At 39.2% G+C, this 13,756-nt stretch overlaps 1 protein-coding gene across 3 annotated transcripts in view; it reads left to right on the plus strand.

The window, feature by feature from the left end:
• The window catches only part of znf423 (zinc finger protein 423), a 266,828-nt gene that overhangs the window by 234,237 nt on the left and 18,835 nt on the right, over positions 1–13,756 (plus strand). For all 3 annotated transcript variants that reach the window (XM_067997912.1, XM_067997914.1, XM_067997913.1), the window contains exon 7: positions 4,557–4,672. In XM_067997912.1, coding sequence (XP_067854013.1) covers positions 4,557–4,672 — 116 coding nt within the window. The remainder of the gene's footprint in view (positions 1–4,556; positions 4,673–13,756) is intronic.

Consider the following 13,756-nt stretch of genomic DNA (forward strand, 5'->3'; position numbering starts at 1 on the left):
GAAAGGATGGTGAAAGCAGATTCAGTAGTAACTTTCAAAATGGAATTAGATGTACACTTGAAAAGGAAAGATTTGCGGGATTATAGGCAAAGAGTGGGGAAATGAGACATTGGATAGACCTTTGAAAGAGCCAGCACAGGCTCGGTGGGCTGAATGGCCTCCTTCTGTGGCTGTAAGATTCTATAATTATTATGTTGGTTTTCAACAACAAATGGCATTTATATAGTGTCTCTAATGTAGTAAAGCGTTACTCATAGAAGTGTAATCAGACAAAAATGGACACCAAGCCAAAGAAGGATATATTCGGAGGGGTGACCAAAAAGCTTGGTCGAAGAGGTGGGTTTTAAGGAGGTTCTTAAAGGAGGAGATAGAGCTGGAGAGGTTTAGGGAAGGAATTCTAGAGCAGGCAGCCAAAGGCACATCCATCAATGGTGAGGCAAAGGGGTGGGGGGGTGCACAAGAGTCAGAGCGGACTGGAGGAGGTTACAGAGATAGGGAGGGGTGAGGCCATGTAGGGATTTAAACAAGAGGATGAGAATTTTAAATTAGAGGCATTGAGGGACCAGGAGCCAACGTAGGCCAGAGAGCACAGGGGTGATAGGTGAATGAGACTTGGTACGAGATAGGATACGGACAGCAGTGTTTTGGATGAGCTGAGGTTTACAGAGTGTGGAGGACAGGTGGACGGCCAGAAGAGCATCAGAGTCGTCGAGTCTGGAGGTGACAAAGGCATAGATGAGGGTCACAGCAGCAGATGGCCTGAGGCATGGGTGGTGATGGGCAATGTTTGAGGTTGAAATAGGTAATCTTTGTGATGGAGAGAGTATGGGATTGGAATCTCAGCTTGGGATCGAATAGGACACAAATTGCGAATGGTCTGGTTCAGCCTGAGATACTGGCTGGGGAGCGGAATGGATTTGGTGGCAAGGGTATGGAGTTTGTGGCGGGGGAAGAAAACAACCGCAAGAACTTGCATTTATATAGCGCCTTTAATGAAGTGAAGACATTGCCTTTGGTCTTTCCATTATTTAACTGGAGGAAATCACAGCCCATCCAAGACTGGATGTTGGACACGCAGAGGCAGTGGAAGGGTTGAGCGAGATAGTGGAGAGATAGAGCTGGGTGTCATCAGCATATGTGTGGAAACTATTTCTGTATCTTTGGATGAAGTTGTCAAGGATAGGCCCTGGAGGTGCTCCCGAGGTTATGGTGCAGGGGCAGGAAGAGAAGCTATTGCAGGAGATACACTGGCTACAGTTTGATGGGTAAGAGTGGAATGAAGCCAGGGCAGACTCCCTGCAGAACAATGGAGGAGAGGCATTGGAGGAAGATAATGTGGTCAATTATGTCAAAGGCTGCAGAGAGGATAAGGGGAGAAAATGCACCACAGTTACAGTCACAGAGGATGTCATTTGTGACTTTGATCAGAGCCATTTCAGTACTGTGGCAGGGGCAGAAACCTGATTAGAGGGATTCAAACGTGGAGTTGCAGGCAAGATGAGCAAGGGTTTAGGCAGCATCAATACATTCAAGGAATTTAGAGGGGAAAGAGAAGTTAAAGTTGGGCTGGCAGTTTGCAAGGACAGAGGGATTGAAGGTGTTTTTTTTGAGGGGATGTGATGATTGGCAGGGAACATTCCTGAGGAGAAGGAGCCATTTACAATGTCTCAGCCAGCATGGGAACAATGAAAGGAAGTTGGATGGTCAGCAGTTTACCGGGAATGGGGTAAAAGGAGCAGGAGCTGGGTCTCATGTACAAGATGAGGTTGAAGAAGGCATGAGGAGAGTTGGGCGAGAAACTGGAGAAGAGCATGAGATCGAGGCTAGGGCATAGGGGACTTGGGGGAAGAGGGAAACCAGCAGATACAGCTGAATGGATGGTCTCGATTTTAGTAACCAAGAAGTCCATGAGCTCTTTGCATTTGTTATTGGAGATGAGGGTGGAAGGAAATAGGTGGTGCAGGAGAAAAGAATCTGGGGGTTATCTTCGCTCTCCAAGCTGATCCTGGAGTAGTGGTTTTTTGCCGAAGACAATGAGGCTGATAGTGCTTGAAGTGGTCCAGTCAAATCAGCTGATGGATGGCTAAACTAATTATGGGCCAAATACACTCAAATCTGTGTCCTTTGGACTTGAAGCGAAAACGGGGCCATATCAGGGGCAACAACCAGGATGGGAGTGAGTAAACATTTTACTGGGGATAAGGGCATCAAAGGTGCAGGCGAGGGAGTGGTTGAGCAGATAAGACAGCTGCAGAAGTATCCTAGTGAATGAAAGGCCATAGACTAGGCAGTTGGGAGTTTGAAAGTGCTGTTGTGAGTGACTTGGCAGAGAGTTTCTTCCAGAGGCCGACACGGGCGAGGTCTAATTTCACCCCCACTGACTCTAAATGGTTTGTGGCAGGGATATTAAGGCTGTTATAAACTCTATGATTGCAGGCTGTAGAATTATGCTGAGGCTCTGATTTTGATGTGTGCGGTCACAGGTGAGGCCTGAGAGATCACTACACACTATACCTGCAGTTAAACTCAACACATGATCCATAACATGTTTCTTTTTGAGCTCAGATCTTGCATAGCTTAGCCTTGGTACTACATACCCTTCTCAAATCCCTTCCCTAACCTCAAACAAAATAGTAAAACTAGTATAGTGCTCTGTGTAGCCTATCTTGGATTAGACTACCTGAGTTTTGTTTTCATTAAATGTTACAAGCATCAGCAATAGACGTTTCTGTCCCCAAAGGTATGATATGGTTCTCAGACACAATATTATTAATCTGATCCTGACTAGGAAAAATTAAAACTTTTGACACTCTCTCTGGAACTATTAAATTCATCATTAATTTTGTGGAATGCAGATTTACTCTCTCTTTACAAAAATGGTGATCATTTCTAATTGAGATTGTCAGTCTTCTTCCTGATTTCAGCTTAGAACCATGTCCTTTTAAGGCCACAGTGGAACAAGTGATAGTCCAACAGTGAGGAATTGTTAACTCGATGAGCTATGCTGAGCCACCTTTGTGGTTTTAGATTGCTGCAGTGCTTAATTTTATTCCTTTTCCTGTCTTATAAGATAAAGTTTTAGTGCCTCAACTGAATGCAAAGGATTGCGAGCTAGCGTAGTGTCTGTCTGCTCTTACTTCAGACAGTAGTTTTCGTGTCTTTGAATAAAGACACTGCAACACGGATTTCACCCAAAGTGGAGTGCCTTTGCATTCGGCATAATTTACAGCCTGTTCCACTCAAGTTTTCTGGTTCACCTCCGAAGATTTTCTAGTATAAATTGCCCTATCTCACGGTGATATTGCCAGTGTTAATAAGCTGACTTTGGCAAAACTGTCATCATTACCTTACTTTTACAGATTTGTAAAAATAAAAATCAATAATCAAGTGCAAGAAAATTCCAGGTGTTACCTCTGCTGTTACAGCTAGTCACATTACTTGATTTTGAAAGAAAGATACGGGTAACTTGAGTTAAATTGGAAATATGGGACTTCTGTATAGATTCCACAATGCCCCATGATATGCGTAGTCATGTTTCATAACAATTAAGTTTGAAACTTTGGAAAAGTAGAGCATTAGACAAATGTCATGTTACTCAATAGGAGATACAACTGCTTGATATACCAATTGAGTTTCACATTAAGTTTACACCCATACTGGTGTAAATTCAGGGTATAAATTTTAATATACAGCTATCGGACTTCTCTCTACTTCAGCTATGCTGCCCCCAGTGAGACTCACCAAATTGGCAGTCTGACCATGGAGTAATGTATCAGCTGCAGTGTAACAAATGAAAGCCAGTACAACGTTCTAAAATTCACTGCACATCATGAAGTTGCAGCATTGTATTGTGCACAAAACCAATACCAGCTCATCTACCATCGATGTGTGCATGGACTTGGGAGTGCTTGATAGGGTAAAAACGGATAATTTTTTTTTTTCATTCTCTAGTACTAGCATCCCTTACTTCAGTAAACACTAGTTACCAAAAAAAATTAAAGAAAAAAAATGTGGTCTTTGGTTGGGTTTGATCCTTCCTTTGTTTTCTCACACCTGTTGGTATATGTTAACACTTAAAACCATGCTGTGTGGAAGGGAATAGGGAACAATGGTCTCCCAAGAAGGTGCCAAGTTTATTTATGATATTCTTCCCAGAATATGGAGCAATAATTATCTACCCCAAAAGACATCTTTTAATATCTGTTGCAACATGTAGTATTTATAATTTATGTGAAATAATTTAATGACCGTTCAGCGTAGGTAGTTCAGTTTAAAACTCCACAGCTACAAACCATAGCGCACACTCGTGTGCAGATTAAAAGGAGCTCCAGTATTCGAGATGTTATAAATAAGTGAAGCGCCAGTCTTGAAATGTTAAATTATTAATATCGTCTACATAGTGGATTAAATTTAGTGAAACAAAAAAATGATTTATTGATAAATATCACTAGGTCTGTGGGGGATTTGGCTCAGTGTGGTAATAATAGATGTACAGCCGGGAATGGCAGCCAAGTTCTGCAGCAGATGCACTTCTGATCACTTTCAATTATTTTCAGTCTTTGTGCAGGCAAACAAACTGCAGCAGCATATCTTTGCAGTACATGGGCAAGAAGATAAGATTTATGACTGTTCGCAATGCCCACAGAAATTCTTCTTTCAAACTGAACTTCAGGTATGCTGTAGAATGTGGTTTATCCAATTATTTAGTAGTTAAGCAAGACAGAGAATAAATAGACTGATACATACTTCAATTAACTCTATTGCATTAATAAGGCAGAATTATAAATTATTTGTTATTGCTCCATGTTACTGAAAACCTGTCTCTTGGGGCTTTTAAATTGCTTAAAAAGGAATTCTAAAACTTATTTTTGACTTGCTTAATCCTTGTGGTAATACTTATTTGCTATATTGCTACACTTAATCATTTAATGCTTATCTGACATTGTATTTTATTAAGTTTTATATCTAACACGGAAACGCGAGATTCTGTTTCTTTTTTCTCTATTTACCTTCTATACTGGCTTTACCTTAGTATGTGTCTATTTCAATCGTGCCTTTTTAATCGCAGCAGTTCCGACATTACTCCTTGTAAAGGTTTGTAGACTTACATGGGTATTGTGCATAACTAGATGATAGTGCCATTTAGGAGTTAACAAAACAAATCAAAATAAAGGACTTGGGGAAGAAAAACACCAAAAGAACAAAAGATTAACAAGTTCTGTATAAAAGCTTTTCAGGTAAGTCTTAAAAAGCAGTCCATTTTGACACAGCATACCCATTATCTTGGTGAGGTTCAGCCAGTTGTGGTTGTTCACATTGATACAGATTGACTCAGTATAATGAAGACATTTTCTATGACCTCATTTGCTCTGATAACTGGAGCAGTTCCAGTATGCTCATCCTCGGTACTGCTAAGATTAGCTGAGCTGCCCTGTTTACACTGGTCAGAACAGTCAAGCTCAGCTTTAAAAAAAGAATGTTGCTCAGTCTCTTCACAGACACAGTTGATGGACTGATGCCAGGGGGACGAGGTCTGAAGTTTCAGATGCTATCATACTGGGATCTGTAATGTCTTGGAATAGCTAGGAGTTGCATGAAGCTTTACCAAGCATTATCAGGAAATTTTTTACATTGCCCTCATTCTAATATAAAACTAACTAACTAGTAATCAATCTGTGGCTCCTATGGTTTTTTTAATTCATTCTCGGGATATGGGCGTTACTAGCAAGGACAGTATTTATTGCCAATCCCTAGTTGCCCTTGAGATGATGGTGGTGAGCCACCTTCTTGAACCGCTGCAGTCCATGTGGTGAAGGTACTCACACAGTGCTATTAGATAGGGAGTTCCAGGATTTTGACCCAGCAACAATGAAGGAACGGTGTGTTTTTGTAAAAGTTTTACACTGGAGAGATGTTTTTGGGAAGGTTTACAATAAAGACGAATGGATGTATGCTGTGTTTATCTCAGAAGATGTAGCATGTTTAACAAATTTTCATCAATGTTTGGTGTTGTGATTATACTACTGTTGACATATAAATGTAAAAAGAGTAGAAAAATGCACATTAATGGGATACCTACAAAAACTTTAAATTCTTGTATGGAGAGTAAAGTATCCTTTTGAAAGCACTTAGCAATCAAATCAAGACCTGAATAGCCTGACCAACAGACTCTCACTGCAGCCTCAAATTAGTTACTTACAAATGGCCCATGTACTTACTAGATATTTAATATTTTTCACTTGCAGCAGCACAAAGCATTGCATGCCTTTTTGAAGTGTGTATTACATGGTTGTCTATTTAATTCAACTAGAGGTCAGTCCTTTTTCTTTTGTGTAGAGCCAGTGATTTTTCATGCACAATGAAAACAGCGCAGTGGAGAACTGTTACTTCCAACCAGTAAATCAAAGCGAAGAGGATTACTGAGATAAACCCAGCATACATTCATTTGTCTTTATTGTAAACCTTCCCAAAAACATTGTTCCAGTGCAAAACCTGTACAGAAGCTCACCCTAGGAATCAGGGATTGGTTACTGGTTAGTTAGTTTTACATTAGAATGAGGACACCCACCACCCTCTCATCATTACTACTTTTAAATCGAGAGAAGAAAAGAAACAAATTTCATTTTTAATAAATGGTGAAATGGATTAGGAAGGCTCCAGTGCGATACTGTCGTCTTTACTTTTATTTTGATGGCTTACTTGTGTTTTATCAAGTATGTGACTCCATATCTCTCTCTCCCAAAGGCGCTGGTTCATGCTGGAGTAAGGTTCCACAGTTCTGACTAACCTATAGCACTTCTCCCTAATGGTCCCTCTTCATTTGTGAAACTAAACAAAGAATATTCAACTGTGCAGGGGCATCACACCTGGACCCGATCCTGTCTTCACCTGGTCTTCATATACATGCACTTTACAGCAGGGATCACTGTCAGGAGTGGGAATCTTGGTTAACTCCCCCTTCCTCCTCCCACATTCAGGGGTATTGACCCCATTGTAGGATCCACATCACCATCCTGGCTGAGAGCAGCTTACCAAGTTCAAATAAGGGATTGAACTTGGAATCTTCTTGCTCCATGCAGCTCATTACTGTAACTTGGTGTATTTCCATTTTAAAATTCATTTCTTTTGAAATCACTTTTGCTGTTCCACATTTTGAAGAAATCCAGTCATCTCACTGATAATGTGGTTTAAAAACCACCTTAATTCTACCTGTATCTCTGTAATATACATCTTTTCAATCTGTAACAAATTAAAACTCTCACTAACCAGACTTAATATATTCTTTTTGATTCATGTTGTGGTATATAGATGCTTATTTTAAAAAACAGGTAATTGTTCAAGTTTAAAAAGAAAATGATAAAATGCAGCATTTTTTCCCACCTGTGCCATGATGATTCATTTTTAACCAAAGCAGTGCTGACCCAATTAGTAAGCTGGGCAAGCACAATTTGGATCCCCTGCATCCCCAGAGATACATTTTGGTATTTTTGAATCTCACAGATGAAACTTGTACCTCAGACTGACACTATTTAATAGTACTAATTCTAAATCTTTCTTTACCCTTATAAAAAAAATGCTGTAGTAGCATACTGTTAATCAAATGAACAAGCTAAGACCAATCATGACTCAAGTGTACAAATAATTATTTTCTACCAGTGCACTGGAGCTCTTGAATTGTCTAATTCAATTAGTAAAAGAATGACAGTAATCAGCAAATAACAGGGCTCATTTAGTGAACTTAAAACAAAAGTTTTAACATTTTAAATTTAGCAGTGATGTAGTTGTTCTGCATAACAAGGGGGTTGATTAATGCAGTGATGCTAACTATCGTTAAAGTCATGGTCCTCCACAACAAATCAGTGAAGAGAGGATTTTCTCCCCTTCTGTGTTGACTGGCTTCCTGCTGACGCACTGATTATTGTGGATCCTGCGCTTGCGTAAACACCATCACGCTGCAAGGAGGATTAGTAATTAGAAAAATGGAAGCTGAAATGTTTCTGAGAAAAGATTTTGCATTAGAATATTGATTGAGATGTACATGGAGTGACATAGGGTCATCGTTTGTGTGTGCGTGTATATGTACCCATGATCATTAATACAAAGCTCCAATTTTAGGTGTGGGTGGGAAAGTCAGACTGGTGAGAAAAAGGAAACGATCATCTAGATTATGCATTACGCTTGGGATATGATCTTGTCAGTTAAAGGATGCAGTGCAGGATGGGGCATAACCTGGCAGTCAGTGGGGCATCGAATGATGTGGATGAAGATACTACAGACCAGTCTGACTCAATTAGTTTTCCTTCCTAATTTTTTTTAAAATGTTGTGTACTGTTGACATTGCGAGTGTTTTTCGGAAGGAATGCTATGAGTGGCTAAAGTACCATATGTTCCAATAGCGCAGAAGCAGTTTCAGGGAAACAAGCTACCAAATCCTCTTTACTTTGTTTTTTCTGCTAGTTTAATTTGTGTTGTGCTCATCAATCACTACATGGAGCAAGATGCAGTGAAAATAACGATGAAGCAAGTGGCCTGCCTACCACAATTATTCTTTTGTAAATTATATTTGTTCACAGTTAAATAATCCAGATTAACTGTTGGCAGATAAACTCCAATTGAGTTATTTTTTCACATCCTCTTAAGTAACAAACAAAAGAAACAAATCTAGATGGACATGGGCAGCTCAGTGAACATAGAAACATAGGAACAGGAGTAAGCCATTCAGGCCGACAGAAGTAGTGAAAAAAGGAGGATATGTACTTACAAAGTGCGTCATCATATCAAATGTTTCAAAGCACTTCACATACAATGAATTATTTTGAACTGCAGGGTTACATTACTATCCATTCATAGTCAGAGGGTGGAACATTTAACCTGCAATAAGATCGCCCAAAACAACCATGAGATGAGTAGTTTAACGAAGAATGTTCTCCTGGACAGCAGAACTCCCTGCTTTTCTTCAAGTAGTGCCACGGAATCTTCAACATCCATCTACCGAGGAGCAAGACAACAAGGTCTCAGTTTAGTGTCTTGTACGTAGAAAGTTCGGCTTCCATTTTGAGGGGACAAGTTCAAAAATGGTCATTCAAATCTGTCTGCGTGTCTATGGGCAAGTTTCACTAGTTCTTGGTTATCCCAAAGATGGAGTTTGTTGCAGTGGTGGAAAACTTGTCTTTCGTGACATGTACAGATAAGCAGAGAACCTATCCAACTTTGTGAAATATGTCTACTATTGCTCAATAAGGAACTGCATAAGTTGCAGTTTAGGGAAGTTTATGCCCGTGTCTATCCTGGCTTTCCAACAGGACAGCATGGAGACAAAAAAGTAGTAAATACAGATGGAATTATTATTTTTAAAATTAAAAATCAATGTGAGAGGGAGAATTTCCAATATTGCTAGATTTCCTTCCTTGTTAGAAGAGATGAAAGGTGGCTTCAATCTTCCCAATATTTAGCTGGAAAAAATTGCAGCTCATCCAAGACTGGATGTCAAACATGCACTCTGACAACACAGGCAGTGGAGGGGTCGAGAGAGGTGGTGGAGAGGTAGAGTTGGGTGTCATCAGTGTATATGTGGAAGCTACACTTGTTTGAGCTGGTCTAGTGGGAATTCTGGAAGATTAAAACCAATGTATCACCGCAACCACCCCTTTTAAAACCGTAGGATGTAGGCCATCCAGTCCAGGGGTTTTGTCAGCTTTTAGTCCGATTTAATTTTTCCAGTACTTTTTCTTTACTAATCATAGTTAGTTTAAGTTCCTCACTCTCATTAGACCCTTGGTTCCCCACTATTTCCGGTATGTTTTTTGTGTCTTCAACGGTGAAGACAGATACAAAATATTTGTTCAACATCTCTGCCATTTCCTTATTTCCCATTATAATTTCTCTTGTCTCTGCCTCTAAGAGACCCACATTTACTTTCGCTAATCTTTTCCTTTTTACATGCTTGTAAAAGCTCTTACAATCTGTTTTTAATATTTCTTGCTAGTTTACTCTCGTATTCAATTTTCTCCCTCTTTATCAATTTCTTGGTCGTCCTTGGCTGATTTCTTAAACCTTCCCAATCCTGAGGCTTACTACTCTTTTTGGCAACATTGTAAGCCTCTTCCTTTAGTCTAATACTATCCTTAACTTCTCTAGTTGGCCACGGTTGGATCACTTTTCCCATGGAGTTTTTAATTCCTCAAGGGAATGTATATTCATTGAGAATTATGAATTATTTTGTTCACCATTGCTTATCATCATATCTTTTAATCTAATTTCCCAATCTACCTTAGCTAACACGCCCCTCATACCTACGTAATTGGCTTTGTTTAAATTTAAGACCCTAGCTTCGGACTTAACTACATAGACTCAAAATGAAATTCTGAGAGCAATCATATTATGCTCACTTTTACCCAGAGGATCCTTAACTATAAGATTACTAATTAACTCTGTCTCATTACACAATACTGGATCTAAAATCGCCTGTTCCTTAGTTGGTTCCTCGACATATTGTTCTAGAAAACTGTCTCGAATGCATTCCATGAACTCATCCTCCAAACCACTTTTGCCAATTTGGTTTGCCCAGCCTACATGAAGATTAAAGTTCCCCACGATTATTACATTATCCTTGTTACATGCTCTAATTTCCTGATTTATACTCTGTCCAACTCTATAAACTACTGTTAGGGGGCCTATAAACTATTCCCACCAGTGTTTTCTGCCCTTTGTTATTTCTTAGCTCTACCCATACTGATTCTACATCCTGATCTTCTGAGCTAAGATCCTTTCTCACTACTGTCTTAATCTCATCCTTTATTATCAGGGCTCTCTTTCACCCCCCCATCTCCTTTTCCATTTTGCCTATATTTTTTAAAAGTCAAGTACCCTGGAATATATAATTCCCAACCGTGGTCACCCTGCAACCACATCTCAGTAATGACTACTAGTTCAAACTCTTTTATCTCTTATTTGTGCCATTAATTCTTCTATCTTGTTATGAATGCTTTGTGCATTCAGATATAGTGCCTTTAATTTTAACTTTTTACTATTTTTCCCTGATGTGACCTTAGTCACGAATGCACCATTACCTTTTTTAAACTCGCTGTCCCTTCCTGACGTATTCTGCTTGCTTTTACCCAAATCATTACTCTGTTCCACAGCCTTGACTTTTCTCTTTGGAATTTACCCTCACCTGAACCTTCCCCCCGCCCCCCCCCCCCCCTCATTAGTTTAAAGTCCTATCTACCGCCCTAATTATTCGATTCGCCTGGACACTGGCCCCAACCCGGTTTAAGTGGAGCCCATCCCAATTGAACAGCTCCCTCTTTCCCCAGTACTGGTGCCAGTGCCCCATGAATTGAAACCCCTGCTTCCCACATCACTCTTTCAGCCACGCATTTAACTATCTAATCTGTTTGTCCCTATGCCAATTTTCACGTGGCTGAGGTACTAATCCAGAGATTATTACCTTTGAGGTTCTGCTTTTTAATTTGGTTGAAATAATATTAAGGTACAGCGCCACGTCCTCCGGTGCAACTCACCCATAGCCAAACAATGCTACCAATCTCTGCCACCCTTTGTTCAGCATTACCAGTGAACCTTGCTGCTTTGGTATGCCTCTATTCCATTGTCCCTAAGCTGAGTTTGTAGCAGAGAAATTTCATCCAGCAAAACATCCTCCCCTTAGAATACCTGCGGTAGCACCGGATGTCTGGTTCATCCTCCCTTGGTCCCTCTCCCCAAACAGTGAACTCCTAATAACTAGCATTATTCATGCAGCAGTTCACTGCAATTCCTCAAATAGGCCTGACCCCAGAAGCTGCAGAAGGCACAAATGCCACTATGCTCTGCTTTGAAAGTATCATAGAGAGTTCATCCTACTGATCCAAAAATATTATAGCCAAGTGATGTATCTCAACAACACATGTCTGATCCCATCAACTGATACCTCTCAGAAGCTAGCACCTGCATAAGCAAGTAAAACAAAAAATTAAAATCTTTCAAAATGTCCTTACAGTCAGTGAAGTCAGTGACCCCCAAAGTATTATTACTTACTCACACAAATGGAACATGATTCCAGAAGTGACAGGACCTGCAGAACCCACTCACAACTTTGTTGATCAGGGTTTTGAAAGCCAAACAGTATCCAGATCCCATGAGGAACAAATTTTACATAGAATATCGATATATTTTAGCATAAAAAGTTGCATTTCACAAAATTAGTATACAAACTCTTTACAACAAAAGTGAAGTCAAACATTTTTAAAAACTGTATTCACAATAACATTTGTATTCCTTAGCTTTTAACCCATTCAGTTCTGCCATACACTTCCGCCGATCAATCCACTATGATTCTTTTTAGTGTAGGTACCAAATAATATGCAGCATAAAGCCCATGTTATGATATCCATATGCAGCAACTTGCCATTTTTTAAAGTTTTTTTTTCTCTTTTGCACTTACAGCAGAAGTGCCTTCTCTATTTTAACACAACAATACATGCCTGGGTGTTTTCAGAAAAAAAATGTCCAGATCATTAAATATAATAGGTCTCAGCTGCAGTTATGATCACCGAAGCGTGCACTCAATTCATCATAGCAAATTAGGTACAGCTAAGAAACGCAAGTGTCTGAGCATTTTAGATTCTTTAAGAAAAATAACAATACAAAAATGTACGGACAAAATCGTGATGTTATTTATAATGTTCCAGAAATATTAGGCAAATTAAGTTTATTTCTGCAGAAAATATACAAGTTTTTTGTGTTAGTGTCCAGTGTGGTTTAAAACTATGGGGCCACTGGTAAGATCCCTAAACACATTCTTAATTTATTTAATATATCTTGACTACTGTTAAGAGATGTGCAAGTCTGTGCAATTAGTGTTTCGGTGACACATATTTGAACACCAAGCCCTCATACTTGTCATATATTCCCGGCATGTGTTTAGATAATTGTACTTTTTTAACATATCTTGTTTGTTGGATCTATAAAGTGAGCCATTTTGTTTCTTGACTAGAGGTTCCTGAGATAAATTAATCTTTTTAAAATTTGTCATAATTTATTTTCTGTGCTTTTTGGTTGTGCTGTTGTTTAATGTGTAATTATTCATTGCATTGAGTAAGATTTTTTTGTAGATTTCCCCCCCCCCCCCCCCCCCCCCCCAATGCAATATATTTTTCACAATAGGGCTCCTTTTGTTTAACTGCCCACATTACAACAATAGTACAATGAATACTTTGGAGTGCTTTTCCTAATATACATATTACTTTAGTAACAACTTCTGCAAATATAATTTGTCGTACATCTCTTGTGCTGGATTATAAACAGAATTAGAGAAATGTAGAAAACCAATATCTCTTCATTCACAAGTGTTCATGGAATAAACTAAAACACAATAATCAAAAGCAAACTACTGCAGATGCTGGAAATCTGAAATAATTATTTAAAAAATTTATTTTATTTTATAGGCTTATTTTAAAACACAATAATCTTGTTCTCATATTCTGGTGTTAATCCTCCTTCGGTACCTAAATCCTTAAAGAAAGAACATGTCTATGGCAAAGTCTGAAAAAGTAAATTTCCCCGAAGCTTTACATTTTCCCTAGAAAATATTACTACCTTATTATTTCCAAGTTGATAGCGGGGAAGGAGGAGGCCTGAACTCCCATGAACCATTGCATTATTCATAATTCTTGTCAGCCCAGTGTTGAGTGTTGTTAGAACATAAATGCTGTGGCAACATTTTTGATCTAATAGCATGCACAACTTTAATACAGTA

The sequence above is a fragment of the Heptranchias perlo genome, chromosome 16 (assembly GCF_035084215.1).
Source record: "Heptranchias perlo isolate sHepPer1 chromosome 16, sHepPer1.hap1, whole genome shotgun sequence".
In the NCBI taxonomy this organism is placed as follows: domain Eukaryota; kingdom Metazoa; phylum Chordata; class Chondrichthyes; order Hexanchiformes; family Hexanchidae; genus Heptranchias; species Heptranchias perlo.